The sequence below is a fragment of the Engystomops pustulosus genome, chromosome 3 (genome assembly GCF_040894005.1).
Source record: "Engystomops pustulosus chromosome 3, aEngPut4.maternal, whole genome shotgun sequence".
Taxonomy (NCBI): Eukaryota; Metazoa; Chordata; class Amphibia; order Anura; family Leptodactylidae; genus Engystomops; species Engystomops pustulosus.
The window spans coordinates 94,744,506-94,760,236 of NC_092413.1; the positions used below are offsets into that span (position 1 = coordinate 94,744,506).

The 15,731-nt window shown below is 38.8% G+C and overlaps 1 protein-coding gene and 1 long non-coding RNA gene across 15 annotated transcripts in view; one reads left to right on the plus strand and one right to left on the minus strand.

Moving 5' to 3' along the window:
• Positions 1 to 5,972, plus strand: part of LOC140121649 (uncharacterized) — a 152,395-nt gene extending 146,423 nt beyond the window's left edge. Inside the window, exon 3 of the long non-coding RNA XR_011854148.1 lies at positions 5,894 to 5,972. This is a non-coding gene — a long non-coding RNA (uncharacterized lncRNA). The remainder of the gene's footprint in view (positions 1 to 5,893) is intronic.
• The window catches only part of EYA4 (EYA transcriptional coactivator and phosphatase 4), a 195,123-nt gene that overhangs the window by 81,494 nt on the left and 97,898 nt on the right, over positions 1 to 15,731 (minus strand). For 6 of the 14 annotated variants that reach the window (XM_072141499.1, XM_072141496.1, XM_072141498.1 and 3 more), the window contains 3 exons: positions 13,443 to 13,564; positions 12,098 to 12,166; positions 1,394 to 1,486 (listed from right to left, as the gene is read on the minus strand). In XM_072141499.1, coding sequence (XP_071997600.1) covers positions 1,394 to 1,486; positions 12,098 to 12,166; positions 13,443 to 13,564 — 284 coding nt within the window. The remainder of the gene's footprint in view (positions 1 to 1,393; positions 1,487 to 12,097; positions 12,167 to 13,442; positions 13,565 to 15,731) is intronic. The other 8 variants (XM_072141504.1, XM_072141503.1, XM_072141500.1 and 5 more) reach the window with 5 other exon arrangements.

Below are 15,731 nucleotides of genomic sequence, written 5' to 3' on the forward strand. Positions count from 1 at the left end.
AGGATGTCTCAGAAACTCACTGGAGGAGGATTTATCAAGACTTGAAATTGCAATTCATGTATTGACCTCCTTTGCACACACCTCAATATGTTAGGTGCATCTTTTTTGTGGATCAGTGTTGTCAAGTCAATAATACCTTTACTCACAGATATAAGAAAATGTGCCCCATATTATTATAGGGACTTCAGATATTTACTAAAACAACACAATCGTGTTCACATTGTGTTGTTTGTCCACCAATGTTTACAGTGTCTCCCGAGTGACATAACTGACCTTATATGAAGCATATGCTCAGCGGAGGCCAGAGGTGGATGTCACACCTGCAGTTCAAAGGCTTCAATGCCTGCAATGAGTGTATCTGCCTCTCAGCAACTGGGAGCAGGATGTAAGATGTAGCTTGCTGCATCTTTCCATCCTGTGTTTCCCACAGTATCCAACGTACACTGATAATGCCAAGACAAAAAGGATGGCACCCTCTGCCAGTAAATGTCTATGAAAAATGCTCAGTTCAGGGAGCTTTCCTGGCATACACGCAGAGTGTCATAAAAGAACGCCATGTAAATGTAGCCTTATTTTTATACCTACATATCTATTTGTTCATATGTAAATGCCCTATGGTGATTGGACAGTACAGGTTCACTTCAAATGCAGAGCAGGTCCCCAAAATACAATGATTATGTGGGGGCTTAAACGATTACATGCAAAGATGTTTTGTGTCCCTCAGAACAGTTGTCATTTTCCTCCCCCCACACTTCAGTGAGGATAAGTGGATTGTTTTGGCTTGGGGAGAGGACTCATCCAGGCGAGGAGTTTAACTTTGGCTCTTTGACAAAATCAGCATGGTCCATTTTTTAAGGTCAATGAATAAGGTCCTAAGGATTGCTATTTTTTAATATCCCTTAATTCCCTAATTATAAATGATTGTGTATAGTTTCCATGGATACATATATATTCCGAGGAATTCCTTTTTAATTACTGATTATGCATTCCTGTATAATAGATCCCACTGGCATGCTACCAATCCTATACATATAGTATCATATATCCACCTATAAAGAGATTGCAAGCCTTGAATTAATATAAAGCTAAAAGCATCCCAATTAAATGTGCATTAGTAATAAAATGACATCTGCAATGAGCTGCAGACTGAATACCCTGCATTTGCTAAATCTCCAGTTCCCTACGATGTCTTAACTGTTAAAGAAAATTTATGCTTGATAACTAATTGCAGGCATTTACAGGCATGAAATTCTGGACCTATTCCATTTTGAAACTTTCACAAAATTTAACAAGGCTGTTGCCAGACTTGAAATTTCAGAGGATGTGTGTATTAGTCTGGATTACACATTTTCTGCTTCTTTAGTGTGTGTAATATGTCATCAGATTGCTTTACCTGACCCAGTAAAAGTGTCAAGCGATCCATCTCCAGTTGTGGTGGTGGTTTCATTGCTGTTCATTGGCTCTGTTTTGACTGCAAGAAGAGACACTACATAGAAGAATAAGCAGACATAAGATTCTTTTTCTAAATTCTCACTTGTGACCTCATGTCCATCTTTAACTAGAAACAGCCCAAACTCAATTCTCATGCAGTAGAAAGTGTAGGAAATTGGGAAGTAAAAGCAAGTAATAAAAACTTATAAAATCAGGCATGCTGAAGAAAATGCTTTATTATTGACCTAGTAGTGTAGATTTGTACCGTGTTAGCCATGGAGAGCAGAAGAAGAGTGAGGAAAGCAGGCGATACCTTTTTGAGGCTAACTGAGTATATTTGATGGTGAGCTTTCGAGAATACTAGTTCTCTTCGTCAGACATGATGTTATGCATGAAACAGAAAATTCACAGCATTTTATACACACTAAACAGTGATCATCAAAGGATATTAAAAAAAACCTCTAAAACAACAGATTGATAAAAACAGGGACATCTTATTTACAACAGGATGGCAATAAAAACATTAAAAACCTGTGAGGCGAGACACATGAGTCCTGGCTCTTATCTGCTTGTGGCCTCCAGGTCAGAGGTCGGAGGTCATGAAGCTGCATGAATGTTAAGACCACTTTGCAAGGTGTTGAATCTCCTCATTAATTTATACTCCCATTCTTTCCTTTCCCTCTGTGTCTTAAAATGTCCCATTAAAACAGTAATCTGCAAATCTTCCATAGTGTGGTCCTCTCTGGAGAAATGTGCAGATCTTTCCTTTCATTTTTAATATCAGCTCTGTGTGAGTTCATACGTTGATGGAGTCTCTGACCTGTTTCTCCAACATAAAGGCCTGTGGTTGGACACTGCTGACACATAATAAGGTAGACCACATTAGAGGACCTGCAGGTAAAGGTCCCCTTGATCTGATGTACCTGCTGTGATTGGGGTACAGGTACCTGGTCACCCGTGCGGATGTGCTGGCACGTTTTACACCTGCTTTGCAGGCAGGGTGAGGTACCATTTTCTGATGGGGGTCTCAGGGCACTCCGGACAACCAGTTGTTTCAGGTTTGGTGGTTGCCGGAAGGACAGGAGAGGAGGGACTGGAAATATTTCTTTTAATCTTGTGTCTTTATGCAGAATCGGTTGGAGTTCCTTGGCAATGTGACGCAGGATCTCCAGTTGTGGGCTGTAAGTAACTACTAGGGCACTCTGGCCTTCTGTTGGGTCTCCTTATATTTGAGTAAATCATCTCTGTTGATGGCTGCTGCTTTACCTATTTGGTTGATAACCTATTTGGTCAAATAACCTTTGATGATCACTGTTTAGTGTGTATAAAATGCTGTGAATTTTCTGTTTCATGCATAACATCATGTCTGACGAAGAGAACTAGTATTCTCGAAAGCTCACCATCAAATATACTCAGTTAGCCTCAAAAAGGTATCGCCTGATTTCTTCACTCTTTATTATTGACCTACACAGTCTTATATTTAAGCTGTGATCAGCCATCCATGGAAATGGAATTTTTTGTGACTTTATGGTTTCATTGAAATTGAGTCACAACTAGAAAAGTATTAGTATTGGTCCAAACTCGGTACAGCTATCCACCGACATGTCATAGTTGTCAACTAATTGATATTATGCCAAAATAAGGAATACCCATTAGGCAGATCAACTTCAATTAGTGCCTGGCTGAACCCCATATTTTGGTATCAAGATGTAAAAGGAAGTATGATTCTTCTGTATGTCTATCACAGCATGAATTTTGTATAATCTACAGTGTAGTTCCACAACATACTGTAGCACTGTACAATTCATATGAATGGGATTTTGGTTTATATTCTTATTCCTCAGCACTGTATTTTCACAAGATATTTTTAGAACCAAGCTAATCAAAGTTATGAAAAATTAGCTGCTATCAGGCACTCCTAGTAGTACTAGTGAATATTGAGGGTGTTACCAAAAGGACTGACGAATAAGCTGGTGCTATGTAAATAAAACTTTATTATTAAACCAAAATATGTATTTTAGTATCCTATTTATTTGTTCTAAAGTGCTGAAAGGTGATTATTTCCCTGAAAATTTCTATCCTTTTCTATTTCTATTTCCCGGATGTCCTCATCATTATCAGCTGACACCGTGTAATTCTGTTGTAATTAGTGCTAAATACTTAGTACCACATTTATCAAGGGTCTTAGATACTTTTACAGCTATTATGGCAAAAGTGAGGGAAAAATATGGAAACGAGCTACAGCTATATATTGATGTAAACTAAACTACTACTGCAATAGGTGCTAAGCTAGACTACACAGTCTCAAAGTAACCCTACCAGGATTTCACATTTTCAGCTAATGACAGGTTCCCATAGCCTTTTTAATACTGTTTCCCAATCAGCTTTTATAATTAACTTTATTGGTTCCACATACTTTTAAAAGATGATAAAAGTATAACTGGCTCTCTACCAGCAAACTGGTTGGAGTCATGGAGTCATCATGATTATCTGCTGACTGTTATCAAAAACTCTAGATCCTGCTCCCTCCTCCCCCTCCCCTTATGCAGATGTCAGCTGACAGAGATTTACCTGCAGAACATGGTTAAGGGAGGGGAAGAAGGAGGGGGAGGAAGCAGAGTTGTGAGAGCAGTGAGCAGATATATCTACAAAATTGTGACTAGGTCACAATGGTAGACTAGATATATCTAGTTCAACACCAGCAAACGATGAACAATCAAAACAGCACAAGATCTGTTTTTTTCAAGAAAGGACTCAGTTTAAATACTATAATATAAATATTTTATTGGCATATATTAAAAACACACTAAATACAGTGTACAAATATTGCAAGCTGCCTATGATGAGGTAGAAATTGAACTTTCCCTGTTGTTAAAAAAACAGTAATAAATGTACCCAAATAGTGAGTACAAATAGTTCAATATAAATCCTGAACTGCTCCCATAAGATATATGAAAATAGAAAAAACATAAGTCACCAACGTCTGTACAGGAAGAGGCTGCCCCTTTTGAATATAAAATTGCAGACAGTTATGTCTGTGGTTTGTTAAAATGCAATTTTGAAAACTTAAGCCATGCTGCCATTAAATTTTTAGGAAGAAGTGTCTTTATACTGGCCAACCTACCCAAGGAGCCATATTTTTTCAGAATTTTTCTAACTGTTATGTTATGAACTTGAACATCTAACATACTAAATGAGGCTTGCAGAGTCTGAGAAGAAGCTCCTTTTAAGCCTGGTTTGGATTTGGAGTGAATCTGCTTGGATGTCCATTCCTAAAACATTGTCACCTGTCTTCAATGTTTTCCATGTATGAATATTTTTTTTCACTGCATGTTTAAAAATGGCTTTTAAATCCTTCCAAGACTGATGAGTAATCATTGCTGTTCTTTTTCCTTCTTGGCATTGTGTTGATACATGCCTGAAAGCAAATGGCCCAAACTTCTGCTTTATAGAGGCAATTACACTTTCTAATGATCAATTTATTAAATGAATGTTATTCTCCTTCCATTCAGCAAAGTTGATAGTTCACCTTCACACAGTGTGTGAAACACCAAACACAACTTTAAAGGGGTTATCCGGGTTTTACAAATAACTGAGGCCCGGGCTGGGGTGGGCTAGTTAAACATAACAAACATCTATTTACCTCGTCCGTCGCCGCCGATGTCTCGCTCCGCGGCTGGTCTTCTCTGTGCCGGCTGGAAGCTCCTATCCGACACCATCTCTCAGCGCTTACAATGCTGAGAGATAGGGACGGATAGTAGGAGCCGGCCACATCCCGGACCGGAAGCTCCTTGTGCGTGGCTTCCGTGCCCCTGTAAACAAACAGGGACACGGATCGAAGGGACCGCGGCGCGGGACATCGGCGGTGCCAGGGGAGGTAAGCACATGTTTATTATGTTTAAATATCCCTCCCCAGCCCAGCCATAAGAAATTTTTAAAACCCAGATAACCCCTTTAATGGACAACTCATTAGATACATCTTAAAATGCTACATACCATATATATACTACAGTATAAGCCGACTCAAGTATAAGCCCCTAATTTTACAAAAAAAAACTTGGAAAACTTATAGACTTGTGCATAAGCCTAGAATGGAAAATGCAGAGGCTACTATTAAATACAATGTCCAGAAGAGTGCACTCAACAATCAAATACTCAGCAGAGTGCCCTTAATAATGAAATGTCCAGCAGAGTCTCCTCAACAATGGAATGTCCAGCATAGCCGCCCAATAATGGAATGTCCAGTAGAGCCCTCCTCAATAATGAAATGTCCTGCAGAGCTCCCCCAATGGTGAAATGTCCAGCATAGCGGCCAAATAATGAAATGTCCAGTAGAGCCCTCCTCAATAATGAAATGTCCAGCAGAGCTCACTTAAAAATAATAACTCTGCACTTACCTTTGACTTCCTCTCTGGCTTTCTCTCCCCATAACTCAACCGTATCATAGTGTTTGCACTGGCAGAGCACATAGACTTGTCCCTGCCCGCAGTGTTGGGAAGATGCTAGAACCGTGAGAAGAAGAAGCCAGTGCTGCAGTGAGAGTAGGAGCTGTGGGAAGCTCCAGAGGTAAGTACCAAGTGTTTTTATAGACTTTAGTATAAACCACATGGGGCTTTTTTAGCACAAAAATTGTCCTGAAAAACTTGGCTTATGCTCAAGTGTATAGGGTAATAGTATATGAATAACTGCATTGTTAATAATAGATTGAAACTATTGTCTATTCTTTGATGATAACCTCCCTATCTCCCCTTTTCAATTGTCAATTGCCAATATCCATTGGCGTGTTGCAATATAAAGGAAATTAGAAAACCCCTTAAGATACGGTAAGTCTGCTTATGGGAATCATATATTTTAATAATAGAAGATATCTAATAATACATAAATATATACAGTATACATATATATTTATTATGTGTTTCTTTAATAGCAATTAATAATGTGTTGGCCCAATTATGCATAGAGAAGAGAGAGATCATACTACATTATTAGTTCTCTTAGAAGGGATGTTAACAGGTTTACAATCCTTTGGCATATATTTTTTAACTATATGATTCATAAAAAATGCTTTAGACTAGGATGTGCTTTACTTTATAAAGGAACGGACACTCGGTCCATGAACACAACGGTACAATGATCCATTAAAAAGTTGAATTATAGCAGCTACATGATGTCTGTTCAAGAAACAGGCATGTTTTGGATGAGTAGACATCCAGTGACAAATAATTGATTGTCAATACTCTTCCTAAAAGCAAAGGATACCTGATATATATTTAGCAATAATTTATTTATGGGTTATTTGGCATTTTTTTTTGCTTTAGCTGCTTTTCATGTTTTAATACTATTTAACTGTAAATATTGGATTCATCCTATATGTAGATGTTCGATCACTTCCATCTTCATTTATTTTAACAAGTAGACTGAAAAATGATCCCTATGTGTTCAACACTGATGTTCTGGAAAATGAATACTGTATATGGAATGTATATTGAATAGTTACCAAGTACCAGATATTTTAAAAAATAAAAGTGATGGCAATTTAAATTGGCACTTAGTCGATTGCATACAGCCTGCTAAGGCCCGTATGAAAGTCTATTAAGGGTAGTGAGAAGCCAGCACAGCATTTTATTCAAGCAAAAAAATCTAACATGTTTAGGGCACACAACCTTATGTCCTCAGTTGTAAGGGGTGTGGAGGTGTCAAGCAGCACTTGAAAAAGTCACCTAATTTTTTTTTTTTTATATCTCACTGGTTAAAGATGGTACCCATTCCACAAGTCACAATTATTTTAGGGAACAGACAGGATAAAAATGTGCCTACTGCTTTGTTTTGAAATACAACCTTGTGAAGTCTTTTACACCTAGTTCACTTGACTGGTGCTAAACACAAACTGCACATATTTTACTTTACTTTGTGCCAAGACAGAACTATTTATCTTCAGTCATTACAACATAAAAAAGGAGAAATGAGCAGATGCTAAGTGCATCCCCAGAGCATTTTGAGTTCATCCAATGTCAGATAGTGTAAATTACAGTAGCATTCAGCAATAAGCATTCCATAAGCCTACAGAACGGACTGTAAGAACTGGCTGACCTTCTCAATAGTAACCTGATCATTGTCCTGATCTCTGACCACATCCAAACTAATAATATTAAAATTCCTGTTTCCAATGTGAAAACCGAAGAAACTTTGATTTGCAATTATTTTCTTTAAATTTTAAAAATTATATTAATTTATGAATAGTTTTTAATATTATTTTCTTCATAAATAATAATATTTATTTATATATGTGTTGTCTTACTTTTTTGTTTTTCTTAGATATACCTAATCTTCATTCGTAGCCAAACTGCTGTCTGTCCAACTGGAAAGGATATACTCTTGGGACTTTTCTCTCGATCATATCCCTTTGTTAAAATTGTTTTTTTTTCTAAAAAAAGCTCCAACATTTATGAGTGAAACATATCTGTTTGAGGAAACAGATTGATATTAAAAGGATAAACCAGGGGCTCAGATGCTACAGCGTTTTTTTCCTTTTGCTGCTACCTTACAGCTCCTTTAATTGCTATGGGCGCATGCTCACTGCTGAGGATTCCTCAGCCTGTGTCTGAGCATAGTGCCCATGAGGAAAACTCAGAGACTGTTCTATTATAATATATTTTTGTGGCTTTGGCAGTCCCATAGAAGTCAATTGGGCAGTAAAGACAATTGCACATACTTGTACTAGGTTTTCTGGCTGTTGTATTGGTTGGTCCCTGAGAAACAATCACATTACCTTAATGGACTAGTTACCTGGAAACCACAGATTACACACAGACAAACTTTGTGGTAACACAAGTAAAATACACAAGTAAAATACAGATTACACACGGCCCAAAAATATGGCCATTACATTATATTGCTGACATGTGCAGGTTAGCCTTAGGCTACATTCACACGGCATTGTGCCCGCCGTACCGTAGCACAGTGGGCATGCGTCGGAGCCCGGGAGAGGAGGAGGGGGTAAGAGTTACTCATCCCCGTCCCTCTCCACAAGGATGTACGGCGCGTAGCACCGTATTACGGGGAAAAGTAGCAGATGTCCTATCTTTTCTCTGGCTATGGTACAAAGCCGTACCACCCCCTTATTTACCCCTGCATTGCCTTCTGTATATATATATATATATATACACTCACCAGCCACTTTATTAGGTACACCATGCTAGTGACGGGTTGGACCCCCTTTTGCCTTCAGAACTGCCTCAATTCTTCGTGGCATAGATTCAACAAGGTGCTGGAAGCATTCCTCAGAGATTTTGGTCCATATTGACATGATGGCATCACACAGTTGTGGCAGATTTGTCGGCTGCACATCCATGATGCGAATCTCCCGTTCCACCACATCCCAAAGATGCTCTATTGGATTGAGATCTGGTGAGTGTGGAGGCCATTTGAGTACAGTGAACTCATTGTCATGTTCAAGAAACCAATCTGAGATGATTCCAGCTTTATGACATGGCGCATTATCCTGCTGAAAGTAGCCATCAGATGTTGGGTACATTGTGGTCAGAAATGGATGGACATGGTCAGCAACAATACTCAGGTAGGCTGTGGCGTTGCAACCATGCTCAATTGGTACCAAGGGGCCCAAAGAGTGCCAAGAAAATATTACCCACACCATGACACCACCGCCACCAGCCTGAACCGTTGATACAAGGCAGGATGGATCCATGCTTTCATGTTGTTGACGCCAAATTCTGACCCTACCATCTGAATTTCGCAGCAGAAATCGAGACTCATCAGACCAGGCAACGTTTTTCCAATCTTCTACTGTCCAATTTCGATGAGCTTGTGCAAATTGTAGCCTCAGTTTCCTGTTCTTAGCTGAAAGGAGTGGCACCCGGTGTGGTCTTCTGCTGCTGTAGCCCATCTGCCTCAAAGTTCGACGTACTGTGCATTCAGAGATGCTCTTCTGCCTACCTTGGTTGTAACGGGTGGCGATTTGAGTCACTGTTGCCTTTCTATCAGCTCGAACCAGTCTGCCCATTCTCCTCTGACCTCTGGCATCAACAAGGCATTTCCGCCCACAGACCTGCTGCTCACTGGATGACCATTCTCTGTAAACCCTAGAGATGGTTGTGCGTGAAAATCCCAGTAGATCAGCAGTTTCTGAAATACTCAGACCAGCCCTTCTGGCACCAACAACCATGCTACGTTCAAAGGCGCTCAAATCACCTTTCTTCCCCATACTGAAGCTCGGTTTGAACTGCAGGAGATTGTCTTGACCATGACTACATGCCTAAATGCACTGAGTTGCCGCCATGTGACGAGCAGTTGGACAGGTGTACCTAATAAAATGGCCGGTGAGTGTATATTATAATAGACATCCCCATAGAAGATTGTAGGTTGATTTGGGAGCAGGTAGACTTCATTTAGTTCTGCCCTTGATTTGGGCAGTGAATTTGTCTGTTCAAGATTCTAAACTTTAAAAACTTAAGAAAGTGAAAAATGTAGCTAAAGGTTGATACGCAAATTAATCGGAATGCTATAAGGAATTTAAAATTAATATTATGGGTTCATATTCATAAGAGCCTCCTCATATATTATGCTTAGTGTTGCCACCTTTACAGTATTCAAGAAGGTCCCACCACTTAAACTCCACAAAAGGAAAGTGATGGTATATCCTAACCATCAATAATATTGTACAAGGGTTCCTTAAAGAGAACCTACCACCACAATTCTACCTATAAAGGTAGAACAGGTGGTAGGTGGAGACATGCAGGACATGCGGCTACACGTCGCAGATACTCCATGCACCAGTAGCCTATTTTTTCCACCTACCCTGACATCTGCGCATGTGGCTTTCCGGACAAAGATGTCAGGGTAGGAGGAGAAAAGAGGCTACTGGGGCGTGGAGTAGCCGCGACGTGTAGCCTCATGTCCGGCTACTCCACGCCCCGGTAGCCGCTTAAGAAAATTTACATATTAGGGTATTAAAGTTTTAAAAAGATGTTATTTTATTGTTGCTCAGAAACCGTTTTCCATATTGTACTTGAGGAAGGGCTTCCCGCCCGAAACGCGTCTACTTTTATTTGGAATAAATAAATTTAAAACCTATAGAAGACTCTCTCTACAACAGCGCCGTGCCAGCTTTCTTTCCGGTTTTTTCAAACCCCATTTCGTGCATGACAATACCGGTATAACCGCCCTGACAGGCATATACCGGCAAGCTGATGGGCAGCTGCTGAAATTGTTCTAAGCGCTATCTAAGCGCACTAAGGTGAGCGCAATTCGTGGGGGGGGAGGTGCAACACACACCCAATCCCCCTAACGACGTTTTTTCTGACGTTTTGTCGATAAATTTCTCCAACCCCACAATAATACACGAGGCGCCGTCCTCTCGTTTTGCCTTCTGTTTTTGTCTCTTCTCTTTCTGGATTAGTCTATCACTGTGTACAGTGAAGAGAGCACTTTAAAATTCTATAGTGGAAGACTTTGCTATTTAAATCTCCATCATGGAGCCACAATGACTTTTACATATAGTAAATAGCAGCCCCTTGTGTAATCTATAAAAAATCCATGTTGAGATAATGTTTGTAATGTATATCATCCATGGGACTATTTCACTGAGATAAATTAAATAGTTTAAAATACTTAAGTGAACAAAGGCACATTAAATATTAATTGCTCTTACTTAGACTAATTTATCAGAAAAAACAGTATTACATTACACCCTTCTTCCCGTATCAAATAACTGCATCTTAATCAGTGGTTTTCCTCTGTTGTTGCTGCAAGGACTTGGATTGTATGTTATAAAATTTGATTGCTATGTTATACAATTTACATAACAACTATTCTCATTATTATTTGGTCTTCATAGATCTGACTAAATAACACCACAGTACAAGATATTAGAAAAGTTAGCTGAGGACAGCTGCCGACAAATAATTAATTAATCCATGTGACAACCAAACTCTAAAAATATTGGGATAACAAGAGAACAAGGATTATGAATGGTCATATACTGATCATTGCAACCTTAGACTGAACTAAATTTAAAGCATACAGAGAGCTTCACCAGAAGTGACTGTGGGCAGAGAGATCTGTCTGTAACTAGGGGTCGTTGGTAAGTCGAGTATTTTTAAGTAGAGGACTGCTTATAATGTGTTTTACAAAGCAGTTGTGAAAACTGTATTTACAAAAGAATTCCAAATTCCACTAGTCCATCCTGCACATCTTGAAGGGGTTTCAAGGCAATTTTGTATAGAGATTTCTTCAACTATTAGGGTCTATCTGACTATTGGAGGAAAGACAAAAACATGAGCACCTCTTGCACTGATTGACCTGCATCAGCCATAAATGATGTAATACTATAAAACCTTAATGTGAAGAAATGGCTTGTAGTGTTAAATTCCAAAAGCCACACCCTGTTTATATATAATAAAAAGGTCCAACTATATTTGCAATTCTTATGAAATGGCACACAGTTGTGCAAGTACAAAACATGTAAATTTAAATCAAAGTAGCCTCATGTTAAAGAGGATGTAAAAATTAAGATTCTCAAATTTTGTAGGAAAGACAGAAATTAAGATTAGAGGTAAACACTGCAACCCACACAGAAATATAGCTGGAAACAAACACCTTAACCAGAAAGCCTCTCAAACACCATGCAGAATACTGATATAGTTCCTACTTGTTGCAGAAGAGGGTGTGCTGCAACTGAGCAGCCAGTCAGCAGTATTTAGGACAGTCATATTCTCTCCTGAGAATTGGAATTTAATAGTTTAATAGCTTATTTGTTCAGAAAATGATTACATCTATTTTCCAACACCATTGCGCTGAAGTGCAGAAATATCCAAAATTATAAGAATAATCTAAGAAATTTACTGCATTAGTTTCCTTTGGGACCAAAGTACAGTACGTTGTTGGGAATTATGAAGTAACTATTGGTATGTAAAATGGAAATGTAGATGTATGGTGAGTTTTATACAGCATGTATTCCCAATATGGCTACAATATGGAAACCACATGTGACTCAAATCATCTGATTCCTTTCACTTTTCATGCAAGATCAAAAATCATTGTTTGTTGGCAGCACCTTGTGTAAACAGGGCAAAGTGATGACGAAAAAATCCCAAAAGTCCTTACGACAAATGCAAACTGTGTGGCAATGAACAAGTAATTCAGGTGAATTTGTTAATTCAGCCAATAGCTGGGAATGAAGTTTCATGTGAGGGTCTGTTCCAGATTTTTGCCCCATTTCTCAATGTAAAGACCTCTTAGAAGAGTTTGACACAAGAAGATATTGCTTAACAGTATTTCTATAAGATACAATATTCAACTTTTTAATATGCTCCATTAAAGAAATCAGTTTCTATGTGCCCTATTGCTTCATTATCCTGTATTGTACACTATATCTGAAAGCTTTTTCAGGTCCATTCACTTCATACAGATAATGAGGCTAATTCAATACGTTAATGTTACTGGGTAAAGGACCTTAGATGACATCACCCTGGTCACATGACATGAAGTGCTGAATGGTAAGGAGGCATATGGTAAGGGGAGGAGTAGATGGGTGGGGCTGGGTGAGCAGGACATGCCCTCTCTGATGCCAGGTAAGATAACATTAAGTTGATTTTATGGCTATGTGAGGGAAACAATTTTTAGCTAAAAGAAGGGTGTCATTTAGTTAATAGGGATCTATGAGAACCTGTCACTAGCTGTATTTATGAAAAATATGGCAACAGGTTCCCTTTAATGATTCTAATTTGAATAATTAATGGATGTCATGAGCATTACTAGGATTGAGCTCTCACACAGCCTGTAAATTCCAATAGGTCTAGATTTTGAGGTGCGTGCATGCTGTCAGTTGCCTGATCACCCCTGTTATAGAGTACCAAGTTAACTACAGTATTCTCAGTACTTCCAATGACTTGTGTATTTTGTTTTACAGTTTTTCCTAAGTCAGAAAACATAAGAGTGCTGATCTACTGTATTAGGCCCTTTTTATTAAGGTAAATTCCTGGAAGAAAACTTACCTCCTGTACCATTTGTTGTGATGGTGCTGCTACTGATATTTGACTTATCCAGCTTAGAGGCTGATGCATCTCCACTTCCAACACGATTATGCGGACTTGCTAGGTCCTGCATTTCCATAGACCTGTTGGGAAAAAAATAAATATGTATATATATAAATACATCTATAAATATAGAATGTATCTGTGATAAAATAACCAGCAAATCCTTTCAACGACCATCACAAATGTATACAGGCAAAGTTAAATGAAGGGAGCGATTCTTATTGCCCAAATGCAGCATAGAGGAAGTAGATTTTACAGCAATGCTACTTTGGAAAAATATGTAAAATAACTTCCATCCAGAAGGAAGATAATTTGGGTGTATTTATCACTATGTTGTTCAGCTTCTTGTACTACTTTTTTTTTACTCAACTGAGACAAAAAAAAAGTCTCAAAGAGAGCAAGAAATAAATACATTTCCCCATTGTCTCTTCTTTATGTTAATGTCCAGATCAATAGGTAGAACCAGAGAAATTTTGCAGTTTAGAAGCAAACAAAAAATAGGAGTCTAAATAGATTCAAGTTGTAAGTGGCAAAAAATGGATAAAACACCATAAAGATAGATCTATATTCTAAGATGATGCACAAACATGAAATCTTACATTCATTCAACATCACGATACAAAGTGTATAAGATGTTAAAATCAGCTTTTATTAATATAATTAGATTTTAAGGGCCTTGAACCTAAAGTACTATGGTATACAGGCAGTCCCCGGGTTACATACAAGATAGGGTCTGGAGGTTTGTTCTTAAGTTGAATTTGTATGTAAGTCGAAACTGTATATTTTATAATGAAAGTTCTAGACAATTTTTTTTCTTTTGCCCCAGTGACAATTGGAGTTTCAAAATTTTTGGTGTAATGGGACCAAGGATTATCAATAAAACTTCATTACAGACACCTTACAACTGATCATTGCAGTGTGGGACTATAGTAAAGCATCCAGAGAGCTTCACCAGAGGTCACAGTGCGCAGAGGGGTCCGTCTGTAACTATGGGTTGTCTGTAAGTCGGGTGTCCTTAAGTAGGGGACCGCCTGTATTTACATTGCTGGGCAGCTTTGAGGTACAGCAGTGCTGGAGCAGATTGTGCACAATGGGGGGTTTTATCATTGGTTTTGGTAGGCATTTTGTCGTAAAAAAGTCGTAAAAAGTCGCATTAAAGTTTTTGGGGACTTTTCACTGCTAAAATGCCTCACAGGGCTATTGCTGCCATATCATTAATCTGGTGTAAACATAGAACTGCTACTAGTGCAACACCATGCAAAGCTAGATTCATGACTTGGACTTTTGCAAAAAGTCTCATAAAAAGTCTTATAGTTACTCCAGCTGGTGTATGTGCTGGGACTTTTTATGCATTTTGATACTTTTTTGAGAATTTTTGAAAAAAATATCCCAGAAAGAAAGTAAACCATAAGAACACTTATTAAAGGGCCAAAGCCTTTTTAATGAATATGATGGGCAGCGAGCTCCAGAAATAGACATAGAACTGTCTCAATGAGCTACCTAATAATAAATAACCACCAATGTCTCCTTGAGGTTACCATGGAGGACTTGTATCTAACACGTTTCTGCCTTTTGGACATAACTGTAAGTTCTAAAGGCAAGTTGGCTGGTGCAAATGGAATTTAAGTTACATATAGGCAGGTGGACATAGTCTTGCAATGACTAACAGTCAAAATCCTGTTTTAGTGCTGAAAGCAATCATGCTGCCAGTGAGTTCTCAGAAAGAGATCTCCTCCTGACACTCTATGGCTGTCACTGACAGCCTAGTCCAATCTGCTTTACAGGAGGTTTTAGTGTGGGGCTAGGGTTAACATTATATCCTTCCAGCTTCCAGCATTTTTTGGGTTGTCAACTTGTCTTGTGTTTTGATCTGGCATCTCCTAGAATAGCTTATTTAAAGGAAATCTACCATAAAAGTTAATAAACACTGATAATTTTTATATTTGTTATCCATGGATTTCTTCCTTCAAAAATCAACTTTTAAAATTATTCCAATGAGCCAGAAGGACTCTGGGGGTGTGTTCAGAACCCCCTAGTACTGTAGCTGCACAGACTATTACAATGAGCAGAACAGTTCTCCCCCCCCCCCCCCCCTGCACTTCCTGCTGATGCTAGATTACACAGGCAGAGGGAGGAGGGAGAAAGCATTGGGTGCTTGAGACATGTTTTGCTCATTGTAACAGCTTGTGAATCTGAAGCACTGAGGAGCTCTTGTAATGCCCCAGAGGCCTTCAGGCTCATAAGCAT